The sequence below is a fragment of the Elgaria multicarinata genome, chromosome 7 (assembly GCF_023053635.1).
Source record: "Elgaria multicarinata webbii isolate HBS135686 ecotype San Diego chromosome 7, rElgMul1.1.pri, whole genome shotgun sequence".
NCBI lineage: Eukaryota > Metazoa > Chordata > Lepidosauria > Squamata > Anguidae > Elgaria > Elgaria multicarinata.
Genome location: NC_086177.1, coordinates 112,321,482 through 112,337,395, shown reverse-complemented (window position 1 = coordinate 112,337,395; position 15,914 = coordinate 112,321,482). Strand labels below are relative to the sequence as shown.

The following is a 15,914-nucleotide window of genomic DNA, read 5'->3' as shown; positions in this document are numbered from 1 at the left end:
CCAATACATGGGTTTACTACCGCATCTCTTTTTTTGAAGAATTGTTTTACTTGGAAACTTTGCCAAAGGATATTTAATTCCAGATATTTTACAGCTAGTGTGAAACCCCAGGTGACATCTGAGACCATAGCTAGACCTAAGGTTTATCCCTGGTTCGTCCAGGGGTCAAACCTGTTCAGGGATCCAATGCTCAGGCTGGGACGAACCTGGGGTGATCCTGGGATAAACCTTAGGTCTAGCTACGGCCTGAGTGTGAGAATTTGCTTTCTAGAATGAAGGATTCTTTTTGAAGAGAATGTCTCAAAAACTAGGCTTTGTGAGGCTGTGTCACTAGATCACAGTGAGGACACGATCTTGCAAGGTAAGGAGTAGGTAAGACAAACCTACTTTCTGTCATTAAATGCTTGATTTGGGCCACTTATTCCCGGCATGCCTGGTTTGGTTCTAGAATACTCCTACCGATCAACATTACCCAGTAATGGCACTTTGATCTAGATGGTATTTGACCCCACAGTCCTGAGCTATGGAGCTTAGTAAGGCAAGCCTATGCTGATGGTGGCCTTGCTTGACTGATTCAGAATCCAAGGTTGTTCCCAGATGGCCAGGACTTCATAGAATCATAGAATATTAGAGTTGGAAGGGGCCTATAAGGCCATCGAGTCCAACCCCCTGCTCAATGCAGGAATCCACCCTAAAGCATCCCTGACAGATGGTTGTCCAGCTGCCTCTTGAAGGCCTCTAGTGTGGGAGAGCCCACAACCTCCCTAGGTAACTGGTTCCATTGTTGTACTGCTCTAACAGTCAGGAAGTTTTTCCTGATGTCCAGCCGGAATCTGACTTCCTGTAACTTGAGCCCGTTATTCCGTGTCCTGCACTCTGGGAGGACCGAGAACAGATTTTGGCCCTCCTCCATGTGACAACCTTTCAAGTCTTTGAAGAGTGCTTCTTTTCTCTAATGACACTCTTGAGTTGGACATACTCTTGGACAGACGATGTGCAGCTCACTGCATAGAAGAACTGAATAATATGGAGCTTCCAAGGTCCTTTTCCTGTGGATGCATGTCCACCTGAGTGAGTGACAGCAGCCTCCACTGCCCTTGCATTCTCTCCCTGGGTGTCCATGTGGATTGGGCCCAGAAGAGGGCAAGTGAATGGGCAGCAGTGGATGGAGGTGGGGCCACTCCGGATATGTTATCTAAGCTCCCCCCCCACCTCCCTGGAAGTGGCACTGGGCTTCTCCACTGGACTACTTAGTTCTTTCGGAAGAAACATCAAAAATCCAGCAAGTCAGTTTCTTATTTTGTTTCTTATTGAACTAGAAAGGTGTGGGAGGGATTGCAGAACTCCTCTGAAAAGCAACGCAGGGTGACCTCACACAAAACGGAACCCCATGCACACAAACTTTTAAAAATTTATTATTTACAGTTCTTTACACATTCTTTGCTCAATGCAAAATCCATGTCTGGCAATCTTAGTCATTACAAATCACAAGATAATTTGAAAACAACTACAACCACATATTTTTCTTGAATAACCTAAATACATCACTTTGGTTCTTTTGGTTATTTGTTGAACCTTTTGTCTTACCATAGTTACCATTAACTTTGATTATTTTCTCATCACAGAGTTCATAGCAATGCACTTCTTTTTTGTTTAAAGGAGAATAGAGGCAACATGGAGACCTTTTAAAACCTTATGTATTTTTTTTAAAGGATTTCTATGCCACCCTTCAATGTAAAATGTTTCCACAGTGGCCTACAGATAAGAATAAAAATGCAAGATAAAAATAGCACACTGGATCAGTCATAAAGTCTGATCAGCAAGTAAAAGCTTCTTCGTATGAGACCTGGCTAAGCTTTTATTCCTTATCCAATGAGTCCTGCTTGTTTTGGGACAGGGATACCCAAGGGATACAAGCAAGCCCATCACAGCTACTTTTTGTTCCACCGGCTAGCCTATTATTATTCCGTGTCCTGCACTCTGAGATGACCGAGAAGAGATCCTGGCCCTCCTCTGTGTGACAACCTTTCAAGGATTTGAGGAGGGCTATCATGTCTCCCCTCAATCTTCTCTTCCACAGGCTAAACATGCCCAGTTCTTTCAGTCTTTCGTCATAGGGCTTTGTTTCCTCATCAGCCATCACCTAGTTAAAGAGAACGTCTGTACAGAAGATGCATTGCTTGCATACCTAAATGACATCACACTACAATCTGACGTGCACACCATCTCTTATGCATGCAAAGGGCACAAAAATAACCCCCATAATCCCTAATAACTAGCTCTAAAAAGCTCTCGGCATTCAAAGTGACAGCAAGCCATTAATGCTACGTAACAGATATATGCAGCAAAACCCTAGAGTGTGATTTTTTTTTTTAATGTAGCTTTGGTGGGAAAGAATCTAGATTTTGTTTCTCTTCTATGCGGCTACACGCCCCTTGCCTCCTGCCTTGCCCTTCACAGTCCGCCTTTGAGAAAGATGCACGCAACACTGGTAAAAACAGCCAAGGCCACCTGGGCATAGTTGGTACTGAAGCTGTGGGCCTTGTTGACGTTGCAGAGGTCCGTGGTGCAGCAGGTAATGTTCCTTTTGCCGACAGTGAAGTCCTTGAAGTGCGGATCACAATTTGAAGTGCACTCTTTCGAGATGACGTTGAAAAGTCCCACGACAGCTGAAAAGAAGATTGGCAGAGTTGATTATTATTATTATTAGTAGTATTAGTATTTTTTATTTATTACATTTATATACCACCCCACAGCCGAAGCTTTCTGGGTGGTTTACAAAAGTTAAAAACAGTAAACAGTAAAAAAAAAAAGTATACAAAATTTAAAACCATCAAAAACGTAAAACCATGATGCCCATGAGGGGAGCTACTCACGGTCCTATTGGAAGGAAACAGCCCGGGGCTTCTTTCTATGACATGTTTGGATCCAGGAACCATGTGGACCTGCGCCATGAAATGGTTCCTCCAAACCTAAATGTCACCTCCCTGACCGTGCATTTTCTGAACCAGTGCCTGGATACAGTTATGGTTTGGATGAGGGCAAACAAACTGAAGATGAATCCCGATAAGACAGAGGTCTTGTGGGCTGGTCTGGTTCCCTGGTCTGGGAATTGCAGGGGGTTACCTGTTCCGGATGGGGTTGCACTCCCTCCAAAGGAGCAGGTCCCTAGTTTGGGGGTGCTTCCAGACCCATCTCTGTCACAGGAGACCCAGGTGATTTCAGTGGCCGGAGCGCCCATTATCAGCTTTCATTGGTACACCAGCTATATCCATTCCTGGATAGGGATAGCTTGCCACGGTCATTCATGTACTGGTAACCTCATGATTAGACTACTGTAATGCACTCTATGTGGGGCTACCCATGCGCGTGGGTCGGAAACTGCAGCTAGTGCAGAACGCAGCAGCTAGAGCTCTCACGGGGCCGCCTAGCTCTGCTCATATAAAACCTGTATTAAAAGAACTGCAGTGGTTGCCTGTTAGCTACTGGGCCACATACAAGGTTATGTTCACGCACTGGTTATCTCTCGGTTGGACTACTGCAACCTTCTTCTCTCTGGCCTTCCTTCGTCTGACATCAGTCCGCTGGTCTCTGTCCACCACTCTGCCGCTAAGATCATCTTCTTGGCCCGCCGCTCTGACCCTCTGACCATGTCACTCCACTTCTGAAATCTCTTCATTGGCTTCCAATTCACTCCAGAATCCAATATAAACTTCTCCTGTTGACCTTCAAAGCTTTTCATGGTCTAGCTCCTGCCTATCTCTCCTCTCTCATCTCACACTATCGCCTCGCTCGTGCTCTCCGCTCCTCTGATGCCATGCTTCTCACCTGCCCAAGGACCTCCACTTCCCTTACTCGGCTTCGTCCTTTTTCTTCTGCTGCCCCTTATGCCTGGAACGCTCTTCCAGAACACTTGAGAACTACAAACTCAATCACTGCTTTTAAAACTCAGCTAAAAACTTTTCTTTTCCCTATAGCCTTCAAACATTGAGTTTGTTCTGACTCTATACTGTTAGCTTCTCCCTACCCGGTGCCTGTTTACACTTCCCTGTGCCTGTTTGCATTCTCCTTCCCTCTTTATTGTTTACTACAACTTATTAGATTGTAAGCCTATGCGGCAGGGTCTTGCTTTTTACTGTGTTATCTGTACAGCACCATGTACATTGATCGTGCTATATAAATAAATAAATAAATAATAATAATAATAATAATAATAATAATAATTTTGTTATCCTATAAAGCCCTAAACAACTTGGGACCAGGATACCTAGCAGACCGCCTTCCCTTATATGCACCCGGACGACAACTACAATCCTCAGAGGAGGCCCTGCTGGCCATTCCGAGACGAACGGGATGTCGCCATGAAGAACCTCAGTGGCGGGGCCTTCTGTGTGGCGGCACCCACCCTCTGGAGGACCCTCCCTCATGCGGTTCAGGAGGCGGAAAACATAACATCTTTTAAACGCCTCCTGAAGACATACCTTTTTACACAGGCTTTCCCTGGTCTTCAGTGTAGCTGCTTTCATATTGACTTTTAAACTTTTAATGTTTTAAATTTATACTTGTATTTTATGGTTTTTAATTGTGCACTGGCCAGAGAGCTTCAGCTGATGGGCAGCATAAAAATATAATCAATCAATCAATCTTGATTATCATAGAATCATAGAATAGCAGAGTTGGAAGGGGCCTACACTGCCATCGAGTCCAACCCCCTGCCCAATGCAGGAATCCACCCTAAAGCATCTCCGACAGAGGGTTGTCCAGCTGCCTCTTGAAGGCCTCTAGTGTGGGAGAGCCCACAACCTCTCCAGGCAACTGATTCCATTGTCGCACTGCTCTAACAGTCAGGAAGTTTTTCCTGATGTCCAGCTGGAATCTGGCTTCCTTTAACTTGAGCCCGTTATTCCGTGTCCTGCACTCTGGGAGGATCGAGAACAGATCCTGGCCCGCCTCTGTGGGACAACCTTTTAAGTATTTGAAGAGTGCTCTCATGTCTCCCCTCCATCTTCTCTTCTCCAGGCTAAACATGCCCAGTTCTTTCAGTCTCTCTTCATAGGGCTTTGTTTCCAGACCCCTGATCATCCTGGTTGCCCTCCTCTGAACACGCTCCAGCTTGTCTGCGTCCTTCTTGAATTGTGGAGCCCAGAACTGGACCCAATACTCTAGATGAGGCCTAACCAGGGCCGAATAGAGAGGAACCAGTATGGAGCTTCCTTTGCTGAAGAAGTTTACATGATTGTTTGGAGACATATAAACATTCAGAATTTTTATTGTCTATCAGGACTTTTGAAGTCATCTCTAAGGCTGCAATCCTATATTCACTTAACTTAGGGTAAGCCATACCGTAAGGATACATCAACTAAAAAAATATAAAATCTGAAAGTACTTGGAGGGGCAGGGTAGGACAGAGAGCAGAAAACAAAAAAGAAGTATACGCTACTGGAAAATAAACAGAATTTGGCAGAAGCTGCCAAGAATTAAAGAGACCACGGGCCTCCTTTTAAAAACAACAACTCCTTCACAATTAAGAATAGAGGAAATTGAATGAAAATGAAAAAGGATTTGGTGTCTTGGATTGAAAAGGGGGAGATAAAAGTGGTGGTTGTGACGTATAAAGCCCTATATGGCTTGGGTCCAGGTTATTTGAAAGACCGTATTCTCCCTTATGAGCCTGCCCGTGCTTTAAGATCTTCTGGAGAGGCCCTTCTTTCAGTCCCACCATCTTCACAGGCGCGCTTGGTGGGAACGTGGGAGAGGGCCTTCTCGGTGGCTGCTCCAGTGCTTTGGAACTCTCTTCCCAGGGAAGCTAGGCTGGCTCCCTCCTTGATGGGCTTTCGGAAGCAGGATAAAACTTGTTTGTTCCAGCAGGCCTTTGGAGAGTAATTTAGTCCTCCATCTATGTTAATGACTTATAATTTTGTTGTGTATTTTAAAAGTTTTTTTTTTATATTTCTTTTCCTAGGTTTTACAATGTATGTTTTAAACTTTGTAAGACCGCCTTGAGGCCCAGTATTGGGCAAAAGGCAGGATACCACTACTACTACTACTAACTTCTGGAACAGCAAAAATGAAAACAGAAAAAAAAACACCTTCAACGTTTTAGTTTGGTTCCAATATTTGCCAGGGATGAAGCTGCAGCAAGAGCCAACAGACCAAGGGGAACGAAGGCCTAGGGCTTGTCTTACCGATTACGTCCGTTTTGCACGCTTTTGCAGTTGCATCACAGTTTACCGGTGCCTTGCAGTTGTTGTTGCTGACCTGGGTGCTGCACGTGTAACACTTGAGTGAACCGGCTGCAAGAGATAGAAACGTTTTAATGGTGGAGGCTGGGAGGGAAAAATCCAACTTACAAGCGAAAAAGACGCACTCTTTGGGCCTTGCTAGACCTACCAGATAATCTGTTTGGGAGGAGGGGCCAGGCTGTGCTAGAAGTAGCGCGGCCTGTAGGCCCCATCCACACGTAAGACGTGATGGGGCCGAGGGAAGCCCCGTCACGTCCTCCATTTTTTTTCCTTAAGGGGCCATGTGTGCAGGAGCGCACCAACGGAAGAGTAATTTTTTTTAAAAAAATAAAGAGTTCCCCGCTCTCCCTGCCCCTGATTCCCCCCCCACAATGCCTGATGCCCCCCTGCCCGCTCGCTCGTCCTCCCCCCGCCCATCATGCCCTGTCTCCGTCCGCCATTCCCGTCCCCGTTCTTCTTCCCGCCCCTCTGCCATGCCCTGTCCCCATCCGCCATGCCTGTCCCGGTTCTTCTCCCCCTGTGCGCCATGCCCTTTCCCCGTCCGCCATGCCCTGTCTCCGTCCGCCATTCCCGTCCCCGTTCTTCTTCCCGCCCCTCTGCCATGCCCTGTTCCCGTCCGCCATGCTGTCCCTGTTCTTCTTCCCCCCTGTCTGCCATGCCCATCCCTGTTCTTCTTCCCTTCCTCTCTCCTGCCGGGCCCACTCTTTCCCCCGGCCCCCATCTCCCCCCTGTAATCCCCCCCACCTGATGGGCACAGCGCTCCTATGGAATGCTGTGCCCAGTGCGTGGCTTCTCCCTGCTACTCGCAAGTAAGTGAGCAGCCGGGAAAAGCCACTGACCCTGCTAGACCTTCCGCAGCCCGGCCTCAGCCCGGGGCTGCAGAAAAGCCAGGCCATAAGCGGATCCACTTATCCCGGGTCAAGGGAGGACTTAGCCAGGCCTGACCCCGGGATCCCCTGTGCGTCATCTGGATGCACAGCAGGGAGACTGGGCCTCACAACTCCTTGTCTAGCAGTGGCCTTTGTGACCTTCACAGTGGCTTTTGGCTGGGTGCTGTTGAAACAGGGATGGATACAGATTTAGGGCCCAATCCTATGCAAGTTTACGCAGGGGAAAAAAAAAGCCTAAAACTCCCAGTTTGGAGTTGCAGGACTTTTTCCTGTCTAAACATGCACAGGATTGCAGCCTTAGTCATGCTTAGAATAGACGTGATGAAATCATTCAAAGTTGAGTTTATCATGTTTCAATTAGCTCCCATTGGTTCCAATGGGTCTACTCTAAGTATTGCTAAATCTGGATCCAACCCACAATGCTTGATTAGGTGGACCTTTGCCCAAATCCGTGCTGGATTCCATGTTCTTAGGTGGGAGCTTGGACCACGTAATCCAAGATTACGAAGCCACACATTAGCTTTGAATTTAGGATGAAAAATGTAGTTAAATCTAACAATGGCCTTTTGACATTGGATTGTGTGTGTGTATATTCTCACGTCTGCGTGTCACATTTAGAAGTGAAGACATTTCTGTTTTGCTCTTGAAGCCACGTCTTGAGAAACAAATTGACCACAAGATACAGGCTGGGTGATACGTCCTTCCAGTGGAGGCTCTGATGTCAGCGGAACGGTGAATCCGCTCCGGGTTTCAGTCACAGCCAGTCAGAACTCTAAAGGAGCTCTCCAAGGTCCTTCCACAACTTGGAGAGCTCCTTTAGAATTCTGACTGGCTGTGACTGAAACCCGGAGAGGATTCACTGTTCCGCTGACATCGGAGCCTTCAGCCTTCACTGTGTCCTTTGTACAAATTCTGCAGCAAGCAAAGCTCCAAATTCTGAATAAACTGTGTGGGTACTGGCTAGTTGGGTCCAGAAAGAGAAAGAAGGGGGAAAGGCCACACATATTTAGAGCAGAGACACCACACTGACAACAAAGGTCCGCATAGTTAAAGCAATGGTATTCCCCATAGTAACCTATGGCTGCGAGAGCTGGACCATAAGGAAAGCTGAGCGAAGGAAGATAGATGCTTTTGAACTGTGGTGTTGGAGGAAAATTCTGAGAGTGCCTTGGACCGCAAGAAGATCAAACCAGTCCATACTCCAGGAAATAAAGCCAGACTGCTCACTTGAGGGAATGGTATTAAAGGCAAAACTGAAGTACTTTGGCCACATAATGAGAAGACAGGATACCCTGGAGAAGAGGCTGATGCTAGGGAAAGTGGAAGGCAAAAGGAAGAGGGGCCGACCAAGGGCAAGATGGAGGGATGACATTCTGGAGGTGACAGACTTGACCTTGGGGGAGCTAGGGGTGGTGACGGCCGACAGAAAGCTCTGGTGTGGGCTGGTCCATGAAGTCATGAAGAGTCGGAAGCGACTGAACGAATAAACAACAACAACAACTTTTCCTGGTTTTAGTTTGATCAGGATTGGTGGAGGCGTGGAACATGGATACTCACATCAGGCAGCCCTCCTGCTGGCTGACTCCTCCCCTCCTGGCCTGCATGCCAGAAGCATTGGTCGGGGATGGCAGGGATCCGGGGTCACATTTGTGCACACGGCACAAATTTGAACCCTTTCCCCACCACCCTAGATGTGGTAGGCTTGCAGCCCCCATGCTGGTCTGGACTTGGTGCCACATTTATTTCTTTATTTATTGCATTTTTATACCGCCCAATAGCTGAAGCTCCCTGGGCGATTCACATCACCAAGATTCTTAAGGGGATCCCCACTTGTGGGGGTGCAGGGAGCCTAATCCCCCTCCCCCTCACAAATGGGAGTCCAGCGCCTATCACATTTACTGAGTTGTAACATGATGAAGCATTATCGGATGAAGCATCTTCCGAAAGTTTATCTACAGGACCGGCCAACCAATTTACAACAGAAGTAATGTTGCAATGGGGAAGGCAAAAAAAATGTGTATTGCCAAAGGGAATGAAGGTAAAATTCCTTCCCAGCCATGTCTGTCCACTGCAAGACCTATTACCACCAGGAGTGGGTAGGTGGGTGACCCCAGTGCTATACAATGCTTCTTATGCAGGCTGAGGGCAAAGGTTTTCCATCTGGTTGGTCCTGTAAACAAGCCCCCATCAAGCCAATCAGAGCCCCAATTAACATAGCAGGCATCCCATCACCCCAGACTGCTCCAGTGCCATGGATTTCAGCTCCCTGTTAAGTGGGGAGTTCTGTTTATTTGCTGCAAGAAAGGTAAATGCTATTTTGGGCTGCATTAATAGAAGTATAGCTTCCAAATCACGTGAGGTCCTGGTTCCTCTCTATTTGGCCCTGGTTAGGCCTCATCTAGAGTATTGGGTCCAGTTCTGGGCTCCACAATTCAAGAAAGATGCAGACAAGCTGGAGCGTGTTCAGAGGAGGGCAACCAGGAGGATCAGGGGTCTGGAAACAAAGCCCTATGAAGAGAGACTGAAAGAACTGGGCATGTTCAGCCTGGAGAAGAGAAGATGGAGGGGAGACATGATAGCACTCTTCAAATACTTAAAAGGTTGTCCCACAGAGGAGGGCCAGGATCTCTTCTCGATCCTCCCAGAGTGCAGGACATGGAATAACGGGCTCAAGTTAAAGGAAGCCAGATTCTGGCTGGACATCAGGAAAAACTTCCTGACGTTAGAGCAGTACGACAATGGAATCAGTTACCTCGGGAGATTGTGGGCTCTCCCACACTAGAGGCCTTCAAGAGGCAGCTGGACAACCCTCTGTCAGGGATGCTTTAGGGTGGATTCCTGCATTGAGCAGGGGGTTGGACTCGATGGCCTTGTAGGCCCCTTCCAACTCTGCTATTCTATGATTCTATGATTCTATAAGAAAGCAACATAAATATTTCCCATTTTATATAATATATTCTGTTGCTCATGATCATGAGAAATGTGGAGCTGAGGGAACTTTGCTTGGAAGTCATGATAGTTAACAATTCCGAAACTGATTTAAATTTATATTGTACACATCCCCCCAGGGCCTTGTTCTAGGTCATTGCTCTCCACCACTATGTTGCGTTAGAAGTCATGTTGCAATTCCAAAAAGAGGGCTGCGCTGAAGAACTAGGGGAATGAACTGAAATAGGGCACGTAAAGTTACAATGAAATAAAGGTGATAATAAAAATGCAAGATCTGGTATTTTTCTTTATGACTCTTGGGTATTTTGGATAACAGTTTCTTAGTGGTGTTCGTCAGCGCAGGAAATGGGCACGTTCCGTGCTATGCTGTGATGCTTGACCAATATGCATCTATCCAGAAGCGGTGTGGCTGTACTCAGTAGGTACACATTAGTTTGCAATTATTGCTGAAGAAAGGATGGACATGTTTTGAGGACTGGATGCAGAAAGAACCATGCTCTGCAAAACCCTCATGTTTCCATTAGAAAGCATAAAGATCTCTATGTCTTGGAACATTTACTCAGAGATTTCTTTACCTCCTTATGATAGACCCATTCATTCTTGAAACTCTAACCCTGAATCTTTTGGCATGTCTACACCTAAGTGTGTAGGGGGAGGGAGGCGGGAGGAACGTGGACTTACCTGCTTCCACGATCCTCCCCCAGCATCTAGACAGCTGTGTGACATCTTGGAAGGGAAGAAAGATGTTGCGGCCACCATTTTTCTTTTCAGAAGAGGAGCCATGTGCGTGTGCAGCAAAAAAGAAGAAGTGCCCACCCCCTGCCATCCCTGGGATGGTGAAATTGCTGCCCCCCACCCCTGAAGGCCCCCCTGAACAGCTCCATGCCCAGACCCGCTACTCGTGGGGAGGAAGGAGAAGCCGGGATGGGTGCCCACACCTCCTGCGGTCCTCGGGATGGTCCCGGGACTGTGGGGAAAATCAGGATGACTGGGCAATCAGTTATTCTGCAAAAATGGGGGGGGTCATCTCTGCTTGCCCCTGGGATTACATCAACTGGGATTGTTTAGTTTGGGGGGGGAAAAGGAGGTTAAGGGGAGACATGACAGAGGTGTACAAAATTATGCATGGTGTGGAGAATGTGGACAGGGAGACATTTTTCTCCCTCTCTCAAAATACTAGAACCCAATGGGGTCATCCCATGAAGTTAATTGGTGGAAGATCCAGGACAAATAAAAGGAAGTACTTCTTCACACAGCACATAGTTAAACCATGGAACTCACTACCACAAGACGTAGTGATGGCCACCAATCTGGATGGCTTTAAAAGGGGGTTGGATAAATTCCTGGAGGCAAAGGCTATCAATGGCTACTAGCCCTGATGGTTGTGTGCTATCTCCAGTATTTGAGGCAGTAAGCCTGTGTGCACCAGTTGCTGGGGAACATAGGTAGGAGGGTGCTGTTGCACCATGTCCTGCTTGTTCATCCCTGGCCGATGGCTGGTTGGCCACTGTGTGAACAGAATGCTGGACTAGATGGACCCTTGGTCTGATCCAGCATCAGGGTTCTTCTTATGTTCTTATCCCCTGTGCCATTTGGATGCACAGGGACAATCTAGGGATGGCCCCAGAAAAATGAGCTGGTGTAGACATGCCCTTTGACTTCATCTCCGTTCCCTCATATTTCCTATCAGCAATTTTGTTCTCAAGAATTCACACAGAGATCTAGCTTTCACCCAGCCAGTTCAGATGATATTTGAGTGAGATATTCACACAAGCAAGGAAGGAGACATCGTATTCTAAGCCTAGAAAAGCCACAGCTCCACCTCCCAGCCAAAATCTCTTCCCTCTTTCCCTTGGACTCATGGTAAGCAACTGGATCTATCAAGATCTTGTTGGGAAAAGGGACTAAGGTGCAATAGAATCATAGAATCATAGAGTTGGAAGGGGCCTATAAGGCCATCGAGTCCAATCTCCTGCTCAATGCAGGAATCCACCCTAAAGCATCCCTGACAGATGGTTGTCCAGCTGCCTCCTAAAGGCCTCTAGTGTAGGAGAGCCCACAACCTCCCTAGGTAACTGGTTTCATTGTCATACTACTCTAACAGTTAGGAAGTTTTTCCTGATGTCCAGACGGAATCTGGCTTCCTGTAACTTGAACCTGTTATTCTGTGTCCTGCACTCTGGGATGATCAAGAGTGTCAAAAGCTTCATGGAAAAGTTGGTGTTTGCGGAGGGATTTGACACTAGTAAGAGAGGGAGCATCATTCAGGTGTTCTGGAAGACAATTCCAAGCATAAGGGCAACTAGAGGTAAAAGTTAGAGTCATTTGAGGGGTAGGTGGCTTTGGGTAGCTGAAGGTGGTGGAGGTGGAGGAATGAAGGTCATGGGCAAGGACATATCGAGATCTAAAGAATGGAAAGATGTATTAGAATCAGGGTCTAAACAGTGCTCAAAGTCATGGAGGGATGCTTAGTGTCACACTGAGCAGAATGGCCCCAGGGAATAACAGTCGTTGTAGAGCAAAATGGCCCTAGGGAAAAGCAAGCTAACTACCTTTTGGTATGTATCTACTTGACTCCTGAGATCTTCTGAGGAGACCTTACCAGTTGCTCTGCATCCAATGTAATATTGGCCAGGTAATGGCAAGAAAGTTGGCTTTCTCAGTGGCGGCACCCACCCTCTGGAACGCTCTACCATGTTCAGTTTGAGAGGCAGAAACAGTGGCAACTTTTAAATGCCTCTCTTGTAAACATATCTGTTCACCCAGGCTTTCGCTGACCTGTAAACGATTATGTTGCTTTCCTGCTTTATTGTTATTTATTATTTTATCTTTTTCTTTTCTTGTCATATTGTATTTTTTTAATGCGAACCGCTATGGGGTTTTAGTATATCAAGTGGTATAGAGACATTAGAAACAAGCAAGCAAACAATCGAACACACAAACGCTCTGCCTCTTGGCCATGGTCTACACATACATGCCCAGAATGCAGAGCTGGAAGAAAGATAAGGCTGTGCCCTCCCTTTACTGTCAGCTTCCCTCTGTACGAACATGTCGGAAGACCTAGAGACGGTCGTGCACGCACTGGTAACTTCGAGGCTCGACTTCTGCAATGCGCTCTACACAGGGCTACCTTTGTGATTAGTCCGGAAAATTCAACTAGTTCAAAATATGGCAGCCAGGTTGGTCACTGGTACACCTAGGGGTGACCACATCACACCAGTCTTAAAATCCCTTCACTGGCTGCCAATTAGTTTCCGGGTGAAGTATAAACTGTTGGTTATCACCTTTCAAGCCCTACATGATTTGGGTCCAGGCTACCTGCGGGATTGCCTTCCCCAAACAATCCGCCCCACACACTCAGGTCCTCTGGGAAGAATCTACTTCAGTCAGTAAAGACTAGGCTGACAACCATTACCCAGAGGACCTTCTCTTCTGCTGCTCCCAGACTGTGGAATGGCCTGCCAGAGGAGACTCATTAACTTAACAGTCTATCAGCATTTAAGAAAGCTATTAAGACTGATCTCTTGGAGCAGGCCTATACAGTGTAATTTTAGCATGTTTTAAAAACGTTTTTAGGGTGTTTTAAGAATGTATATTATGTTTTAATTCAGTTTTATGTATTTTATATTTACTGTTGTTCCCCACCTCGATCAGAATGGAGAGGTGGGTAAGAATTATTATTATTATTATTATTATTATTATTATTATTATTATTTTCTGGGGGTTGATTTACATGCCCATTCTGCTTGTGTTTGGACTGAAGCAAAATGTTGCAAACACTTGCAACATTTCTGTTTAGCTTCACCCTACCCGGTGCCTGTTTACACTTCCCTGTGCCTGTTTGCATTCTCTTTCCCTCCTTATTGTTTACTACAACTTATTAGATTGTAAGCCTACGCGGCAGGGTCCTGCTATTTACTGTGTTATCTGTACAGCACCATGTACATTGATGGTGCTATATAAATAAATAAATAATAATAATAATAATAATAATAATAATAATAATAATAATAATACTAGCATCTCTGGGTTGTTTTGAATGTGGCAGATGCCAAATATGAAATTGCTGACTGTCAAATACTCTCAGTACACACCGTTGCAGGTCAGTTACAAATGCCTTTGCATGTCAGTTTCTGCATGCTGTCAGATACTGAATAGCATTGTATCTAAATTGACAATTAGTAACTGTCATCCAGTACTAAATACGGTTACATGCTGAAGCCACAGCTAGACCTAAGGTTTCATAGAATCATAGAATCATAGAATAGTAGAGTTGGAAGGGGCCTACAAGGCCATCGAGTCCAACCCCCTGATCAATGCAGGATGATCCCAGGTTTATCCTGGGATCATCCAGGATTCGCCCCTGCCTGAGCACTGGATCCCCTGTGTATCACCTAGATGAACAGGTTTGACCCCTGGACGATCCAGGGATAAACCTTAGGTCTAGCTATGGCCCAAGTCTCAAACACAGTCACTTAAACTCATTTGCATGCCACACATCAATAACTGCCAAATGCTAAATACCACTGTATTCTAACTATAAAACCCTGACAACAACGGAATGTTGAAATCAAAGGTGATTGCATGTAAAATTCCAATTCCAAACGTCTGATGACAATTAAAATATGCAGAGAATATCCGGTGAATATCAGCAAATTTCTTGAAGATGTTTGGGAGGAATTTCATTTCAATTCTACTTTGGAGAACCCTTTTCTCTTGCTTTGCCTATCAGGGTAGCCTCCAGTCTACATCTCCTATATATATTTGGGTATAAAGCTTCAGTGGCCAGTGGGTATACAGCGTTTTCAGCTTGTTCACAACCACATTTTTGGTCCCCGATGGAGTGGGGGCTCCTCCCACCATCCAAAACCTTCTCTCACCATGAGTGAGCTGAACACCCCTTATCTATAATGTCTCTTCCATCTTATAAGGCTCAGTTTTGGATCAGAAGGATGATAAAACTTTATGCTCCGTAAAAACTTAGAAGGGGTGCCTGGAGAAGAGTAAGCAGGACCTCTGGGGGAGCTGAATTTCCCAGGGGAAATAATGGTGGAATGGAAGAAGACCATAGAAAGGCTTACTTGGCTGTATGAAGAGGCTTCCAGCCAATGCGAAGATCAGGAGTGCCTTCATTGCTGGTGAATGGATCCGTCACGTCGGTAATGGGACATCCTCTTTCGTTGGGGTTGGTTTATATGCTCAGAAAAGTAACTGTACAACCACGTGAGGCTGTGAGGATCAATTAAGGCTCCATACAGGACCAACAGGTTCTTTCCAACACATCAGCGACAGTGTGAGACATCAACACTCCTCCTCTACAAATCTGTTCTTTCATCCGATGGTTCCTGAACCCTTTTAGGCAAATGTGAATCAGCTGAAATAAGAGGTTCAGGAATGGGGTGGACAGTTTTTGTGAATGGCCCTCTCCCTTCTCAAACAGGGTGGGTGAGATTTCTCCTGTTCAAAGGTTAAAACGATGGCATGCCTTTGCTTATCCAAACCAGCCCTATCAAGCTCAGGTTGAGTTGGTCCATTGGTTTCAATTAATGTAGATTATGCTCCACTGGGTTTCGTGTACGCATATTATGGTGGGGCTGGCTGTGGCCTGAGGGCATCTAAGTCATCATGGATTAAGTCTTATCTGTACCAGAAAGCTATTTCCTTGGGCTGTTTTTGTAAAAATAGAAACCTTAGAAGAGTGGAAAGGTCTGGATGCTAATGTGCTTCTCTCTGGAGCTTGTAGCCATGAGACTGAAAGCTATACCTGTTAAGATTTCGGGCCCAGTGTAATTTTGGGGAGGGGCAAGGCCAGTATAAACTTGTGACATGAGCC

At 46.2% G+C, this 15,914-nt stretch overlaps 1 protein-coding gene across 1 annotated transcript; it reads right to left on the bottom strand.

Annotated features, from left to right (window-relative positions):
• Positions 1 to 2,454: 2,454 nt before the first annotated feature.
• On the bottom strand, positions 2,455 to 15,214 carry PSCA (prostate stem cell antigen). Its single transcript, XM_063131217.1, has 3 exons — positions 15,163 to 15,214; positions 6,186 to 6,293; positions 2,455 to 2,669 (listed from the first exon to the last, which is right to left on the bottom strand). Exons 1-3 carry the CDS (start codon positions 15,212 to 15,214, stop codon positions 2,455 to 2,457), a joined length of 375 nt encoding a protein of 124 aa, XP_062987287.1.
• Between the last annotated feature and the right edge of the window lie 700 nt (positions 15,215 to 15,914).